The sequence below is a fragment of the Grammomys surdaster genome, unplaced genomic scaffold (genome assembly GCF_004785775.1).
Source record: "Grammomys surdaster isolate TR1022 unplaced genomic scaffold, NIH_TR_1.0 126391, whole genome shotgun sequence".
Taxonomy (NCBI): domain Eukaryota; kingdom Metazoa; phylum Chordata; class Mammalia; order Rodentia; family Muridae; genus Grammomys; species Grammomys surdaster.
This window is the reverse complement of record NW_021621185.1, coordinates 15667872-15675478: the sequence shown is the minus strand read 5'-3', so window position 1 is coordinate 15675478 and position 7607 is coordinate 15667872. Positions and strand designations below refer to the sequence as shown.

Genomic DNA, 7607 nt, shown 5'->3' with positions numbered 1-7607 from the left:
ACTGAGAACTGATCCACTGAGTACTCATCCACTGAGCACCCATCCACAGAGAACTGATCCACTGAGTACTCATCCACTGAGCACCCATCCATTGAGCACCCATCCACTGAGCACCCATCCACCTCCTAATCACCTTCTGTTTTCATGGACAGCTCAACATAGAGCAGCCAGAATGATCTTAAAATTAGTAAATAATAACAAAATTTGAGGACTTTCTCTGAGCTATCATGTGTTGAGTTCTTTGTATATAGAGTACTTTTTAATTCTCATAGCTTCTCATCACTGTCATCAGTTTGTCAGGAATGGAATGGGCTCAGGGAGTTTAAGTGATTTGGTCTGACTCTGGAGTTTATGCTCTTGGCTGTTTGTCTGTATGTTTGGCTCAGTGTCTTGCCATCACTGATTCTCAAACCACCCTTCAGTGGATGTTACTGTTAAATAATTGTCACTCATTCTGATCAAATAGGATTGCATTTTAGAATCTGGGTATTTTTCCTATCAATTTAATTCTCTCTTATTTCTCTAGGGTGAAATTTTATTTACATTTTTCCTATTAAAGTTTGGAGGAAGGGGTGAAGCTATGGGTAGGGTGCCTGGAAACGCAGAAAGTTCCTCCGGGTGGGAAGTTATTATCTCTAGTGGTTGTGGCTACAGTGGCTCATTAAAGGCCTTCTGCATAATTCCTCATGGCGCGGCCCCAATGACACAAGAGTCCTTGGTTCCAAAAGGGTTTATTTTCATGGTGGATGGTAGATGGATCTGGATGTACCTCCCCAGCCCCTCTGAAACTCAGGGCAGACCTGAGTTAAATAGGGAGGGAGGAAGGAGGAGGGTTTGAGGAAGAATGTTTAATTGGTTCCACCCTCTGGCCTTCATTAGTATGTAAATCTCTAGGGCCTGAGGTCTGTAGTCATACCCTCTACCTGTGCACTTTGGGAGGGGCTGTAATGGTCTACATGACTGAACAATGTAGGTCCATGGAGACTAGACTGTGTGTCAGGACCCTGGGATCTGGGGACATGGCTGAACACCTGCCATTTCTCCCTTGGAGTCTCGGGGTTCCAGGTCCATGCCCAGCCAAGAACCAAGATACCCTTACGCAGTCCCACATGAATCGATTTCTTTTGTGGAATCTCAGCAGATTCCACAAAAATATATCTCTAAAAACCACAGATGCATTAACTCCACTGAAATGTGCCCCATTCTATAATTACATTTGCTTTGAAGACTGACAGCTACTGGTCATTGTCTGAAGAAACAAGGCTTAGTTCTCCATATATGATGAGGATGAGGATGAGGATGATGATATCTAAGTTTTTTCTAGATGCTGAGAATTTTAAAAGTCCAAAAGTAATACTCTGATCTCCTCAGATCATATAATATTTTTCAAAATTTTAAGATCATTTCAAAAGTAGGATGATGTCATCTTTAAAACAACATTTTAAAGGTTTTGTTTGTTGTTTGATAGTCTCTAAAGAGAGTGGGAAGGAGAAAAGTGAAAACTAGTTGACTAAAGCCAGGAAGGCTTGCTTTTCTTTTTTCATTAAGTTATCCAAGAACATTAAGAGTTGGAGGCAACTTTCTAAAAAGAAAAACTGGGGGCTGGAGAGATGCCTCAGAAGTTATGAGCACTGGCTGCTCTTGCAGAGGAACTGCGTTCAGTTTCCAGCACCCACACGGCCGCTAACAGCCATCCATAACTCCAATTCCAAGAAAACAATGTCCTCTTCTAAGACCTGTGGTGCACATGCATACATGTAGGCAAAACACTCATATATACAAATAAATGTAAAAGAAATTAAGAAAGAAGGATATCACAAACAGCTATAACTGGAGAATTTGGTAGCGCCTCCTGGGAGGACTTTTGTGGCTATTCCATGGCTGTCGGCTGCCCACCCCCAACATGGTGATGACTATCTCTTATCCGTATCCATTTAACTCCATCCTTGACTCACTGCTGGCCTGCCTTTGCAGTGTTCGCTGACCTCCTGCTCTGTGTCAGGAAGGATGCTAGGCCTTGGGAGTGGGAGGGGAAGAATGGAAAATGAGAACATGCACTTAGAGGTTCCTCAGATCGGTACTGGCTTTCAGGAATACAGGAGCTGAGAGAGCAAGCCTTTGGGGGTTTAGTGGTTGGGTAGAAGTGGGCAGGACAGGAAAGATGTCTTTAAAAGCTGAGGTATGGCTGAGCTTTAATGAGGTAGAGATCTTCTAATAGTCAACAGCAATGAGGACATTCTACAAGTGGAAAATATAGGAAAAACACATGTGTGAGAAGAAACTACAAAAAGACGCAGCTGTGTCACAGAAGCCTAAGGGATGGGGCGGGGCTCAGGATGGGGTCAGGACTTAGGACTGAGACTTATAGGAAATTAGAGGCTTCTTGATGAGGCTTCATGATGCAGTGCCATCACCATTCTGTAGACAATTGCAGTTCTGTCTGTTGTTCAGTTTTGGGTTTTTTTTTTTTTGGTAGTAATAAAATAATTAAATAAATCCCGGTGATGGGCTCCTAATACTGTCCCAATAGTTTATATTATCTAATGAAAGACACACACACACACACACACACACACACACACACCCTTTATATTTTGATATGCCTAAACCAGCTCAATGGCTGGACCACTTCCTAACCTCTACGTGGCTAATCCATCTCCCTCTGATAATCCCGAGTTATCACTTACTACATTCTGTATTCTTCCTTGGCTGCCCTGGACCCAGTTGGGCAGCCTTCTTGGGCCACACCCTCCTGGCTCCTACACCTTCTCAGATGTGGCATCTCCTCTCCTTCTCCCTGAATGGAGGATCTTCTTCTTCTTCCTCCCTTGGTCTCTAGCCTAGGAATCCTAAAAGTCCCACCTCTGTCTGCCTTGCCCAACCATTGGCTGCCGGCAATTTTACTTACCAATCAGAACCAACTGGGGGCAGGGTACCTCAGTGTCTTACATGTGTGTTGGCATGCAGACTCTAGTGCAAACAATTTTGGGGACCCAAACTAACATAAGAATACAAGCAGCATTAGGCCAAACCCATCAGGCCAGAATACTTAGGACTATGGGTAAAGAAGGGACTATCCTCATCTACCACCCTCCTAATTTTCCAGATGGCTGCTGGGAAATCCTGCTACTTAAGGTCACATGTCCAGACAGCTCAATGGAAAATGAAGCAGGGCTTCCCTTTCTCTGACCTTATCTGGGGACCCTCTACCTGAGGAAGGTCACATAGCCCTTAGCAAACCTACAAGTTCAACTTCCTCTTTCCCGATGAGAACCAACCCAAAAGTATCTGGGATTCCTGGGATATCCTTTAATACAAATGAGACATTCACAGTACGTTAAGCTCTAGCCATTGATTTTACATTTACCCTGAAAACTCCTTGACACTCTCCAGAGTTCATATACAGTCTTTGTTGACCTCAAATAAAGTGTATGTACACAAGCTGTTTCATTGAAGACTGTCTAAGAGAGCTGTTTCATTGAGTATCGTCTAAAAGAACTGTAACTCGAAAATCTTCGGAGAAGGTTCCCACCTTACCCCTTCTCCCCGCCCCCGCCCCCACCACACACATACACCTCGTTCTGGACTTCAATCCATTCTTCCAGTCTGGTGTGCAATACCCTGAAGGAGGAAATGAAGGAGGCAGATCCCTGTTTTCATTAGCCAGCCAGCCTAGCCTACTTGATGACTTCCAGAAAAGCAAGAGACCCTGCCAAAAGCAAAAAAGGTGGACAGTGCCTGAAGAAAATATTTGAGATTTTCCTCTGGTCTTCATGTGAATGTAAGCACACATATGCATAGACATTTGTGTTTAATAAACTCTGGATTTGAATTACTACTGCTCATAAGGACATGAGTTTTATATACTCTGAAATAGAACCCTATGGTGTTGTCAGTTTGAGGAATTTTAGAATCACCTGTAGATAGACAGTAAATACAAAGCAACCCACTGCCTCCTACCACCATGACTTCATGGTGGACTGCACCCGTCTCTGCTACCCCATTTCTGGGACTGTGAGCTTGCACATCCATTCACAGTTGGCTTTACCTTGGTCTGGAGATCAAACTTCTGCCCTCAAGCTTGCAAAGAAGGTGGTTAACCAACTGAGCTATTTCTCCAGCACCACAAACGCCACTGTTTATCACACACAATGTTTTCAATCCATTTAGGTGAAGCAGCAAAAAAAAAAAAAAAAAAAAAAAGACAAAATACTCAAAATTTGATTTGTTAGTGAAAATAGTTTAGTGAACCTCTGCAAATATATTAAAGAAACCAGAACTCACTAATTGAAATGTTTTCCTCTAATGCTGTGCAGTAAAGATATTTTAATTTCACCCTTCAGGTTCAATTAGGAGAATTTCTTGAGAACCTACAAGAAAAATCCTTGAGGATTGAAGCTTTTGTTACTGAGATTGAATCCTTTTTTAATACCATTGAGGTAGGTTAACATACTTCCTTCTGCTTTTTCCTGCTTTACACATTGTATCAACAGGAAGCTATTTGGAACTGAATTGGTGTGTGTATTGTAGCATGCATGTGGTATGTAGTATGTGTGTGGTGTGTAGTATGTAGTATACATCCATGCGTTGTGTGTGTGTGTGGAGAATGTAATATGTAGTGTGTATGTGTGTGTGTGTGGTTTACATTGTTGGCTATCCTAATAAAAAGCAGTGGTTCTTATAGTCTTTCCTCACTGTGAGCCATGAGACTACTTCCTGTCTAAGGATGAAGAATTTTCCCCTAAAGACAATCATTTCTTGGGACCCTGGCATACTAAGGCATATGCTCTCTGAAGGTTGACCCTCACCATCAGTTACTAAGAGGTGTTAGTTACTGTTTCTATTTCATGAATGAGAGACTTCCGTTTCATTTTCTGCCCCACACTGGCTTGGCCTCCAGAAATGTTCTATAGCAACTAATTTGGGCTTATGGATACCTCAGGACACCTCTGAATATATACACTTCTGTGAGCTCCTGCCCCTTCACCATGAAGAGGATGGGTGGGAATGTTTTGTCCTTATCCAGAGGTGGTCCAGATACCTGCAGCTATCAATCAGGAGTGCCAGAGGGCTGCAGGCCACTGCTGAAAACTACCATCCAATCCCCTTGTTTCTGTTGTTGATCAGTGAGCAGCTGCTTGATTGCCCCCTCCCTCAGTCATTCTAGTGAGAATAGCCAATCACTAGGTGTGTCCAAATGGACAGTAAAGTTCCTGCCACTATGGTAAGTCTGCTTCTCCCAGGAGAATATTGATGCAGAGAGGTGAGAATCACACAAGTCCTTTCTACTGCCTGATTGCCAGCATCCTCTCTGGATATAACTTTCTTTTCTTTTTAAAATTTTTGATATTTCTGTACCTTCTTGATGATACTCTTACAGAGAATTCCATTGCAAAGCTAATTACAGAAAAAGAGATAGAAAGTTTAGACCACGTATTTAATGTTTGATTCTTTTACTGTGATGTCAGAAGCCAGTTCTTCCAAAGGGGAAAAAAAAAAGATGAAGGGTAAGTGAAGGCATCACTTCTTGGCTCATTAAGAAGTGCTTTCGTTCCACCCTTTTAGGAAAAGTGTAGCAAAAATGAGAAACGACTGGAAATGCAGAACGAGGAAATGATGAAGAAAGTTTTGGCACAGTATGATGAGAAAGCACAGAGCTTTGAGGAAGTGAAGAAGAAAAAGATGGAGTTCCTGCATGACCAGATGGTCCACTTCCTGCAGAGCATGGACACAGCTAAGGACACCCTGGAGACCATCGTGAGAGAGGCCGAGGAACTTGATGAGACAGTTTTCCTGGCCGTAAGTACCAGCAAACAGGCCGATACCTGCTGCAATGGTAGCACAAATCTATTTTTAAAACTATTCCTAAATTTGTTTGTAAACTGTGTCCAGAGGCACAACCCTGTAAGCACAGCACTTGGGAAGCCGAGGCAGCGTGATCACAGGTACAAGGCCAGTTGCAAGCAACATCTCCAAAGAAAAACCCAGAAAGATCTGCCTCTCAGTATGGAATTCACACAATTCTGGGATTTCAAAATTCTTTGGGAATCCATGATGCCTATACTATAAAAAAGGCCCCACAAATACCAATAGATCCCTGGGAGATCCATGGAAGAGGCTGCCCGATTATCATGCTTCAGAAGGCGGATCACTTAAAATCGAAGAGCCCCTTCACAACCTCATTTATACCATGCCTTTTCTCCAAGGGCCAGCCCTGCCTCCTGTTGGTTACCCAGCATCCCCATGCTGGTCCCTGGGCCAGCCCTGCCTCCTGTTGGTTACCCAGCATCCCCATGCTGGTCCCTGGGCCAGCCCTGCCTCCTGTTGGTTACTCAGCATCCCCGTGCTGGTCCCTGGGCCAGTCCTGCCTCCTTTTGGTTACTCAGCATCCCCATGCTGGTCCCTGGGCCAGCCCTGCCTCCTGTTGGTTACCCAGCATCCCCATGCTGGTCCCTGGGTCTGTCCTGTGAACTCTCATCTGAGGTAATCTCTCACGTGAGCCATTCTATTTGACCTTACCAAGTGGCTGACAGTAACATTTTGATTCTCTTTTAATGTATCAGGGAGACAAAATTGTAGCACCTTCCTCAAATAAGACAGGAATATTGCTGGAAGCAGCTTCCCTATGACAAGATTTATTATTTTAAACAAGGGCTTGTAAAGAGACTCTCTTGGATGCACTTTAGTTTGCTCCTCATAAACCCCTAGCGTGCTCCAAAAGTCTCTCTGTAGACTCATAATTAACCATGAGTAATACGAATATTTTCCCAGAAAGCAGACACAAGCCTGATTGTCAAATGGGAAATCTACAGATGGAGATGATAAGAGGGGACCCTGTTCCCTCTTTCAAGGTTCCCTATCTTCCTAGACCCCCCAGTGAAGTTGAGAGATAGATTGAGGCAACAATAGGCATTAACGAGCTCATGGGTGGCCTCTGTAGACACCTCTGGCCAGGGTAGATTTAGGTCAAGTGAATATGGCTGTCCTCAAAGGAGAATTTAAAATTATTAGGTGGCTTTATGTTTAATTAAAGCAAAGCTTTAATATTTTTACATTGGGACCCTCCTACGAAGTATAAAATTAATAAGGGACTTTGTCTTTTACAATAACCTTTGATGAGAATATTTCTTTCTCTCTGTAAGAACAAATTAGGAGAGGATAAAACATTTGTTTCTGCTTTTGGCGGTGATATTCATTCATTTTAGAGAAACTGAAAAATATAGGACCCAGAGAGAAGATATCCCGCAATGATGACTGCTGATTTCATTATATAGAGACCCCACACCAAACATATTTATGTCAGTTTTTTTCTTGCTAAACAGAACTCTAAAACATTTGTTATTAAAGAGAAGTAGGATACAACAACCACCAGGGAGAGCAAAGCAAGCCGCAAATGAAGGGCCCTCTCTTCTCCACACTGGGCTCTCCCTGTCTCTGAGTACCGACTTCCCTGCTAGAACCGAAAGTCCCAAAGACAAATGGCCTCAGGGGTGCCTAAGAGTAAAGATTGTTGAACATGTTTGCTCTTAATGTTCCTGGTTGATTTACTTCTGTTGTTAATCTCTCTCTCTCTCTCTCTCTCTCTCTCTCTCTCTCTCTCTCTCTCT

General features: G+C 43.2%; 1 protein-coding gene across 1 annotated transcript in view; it reads left to right on the top strand.

Annotated features, from left to right (window-relative positions):
• Positions 1-7607, top strand: part of Cmya5 (cardiomyopathy associated 5) — a 92929-nt gene that overhangs the window by 45126 nt on the left and 40196 nt on the right. The window contains exons 6-7 of the mRNA XM_028760154.1: positions 4344-4439; positions 5566-5799. Coding sequence (XP_028615987.1) covers positions 4344-4439; positions 5566-5799 — 330 coding nt within the window. The remainder of the gene's footprint in view (positions 1-4343; positions 4440-5565; positions 5800-7607) is intronic.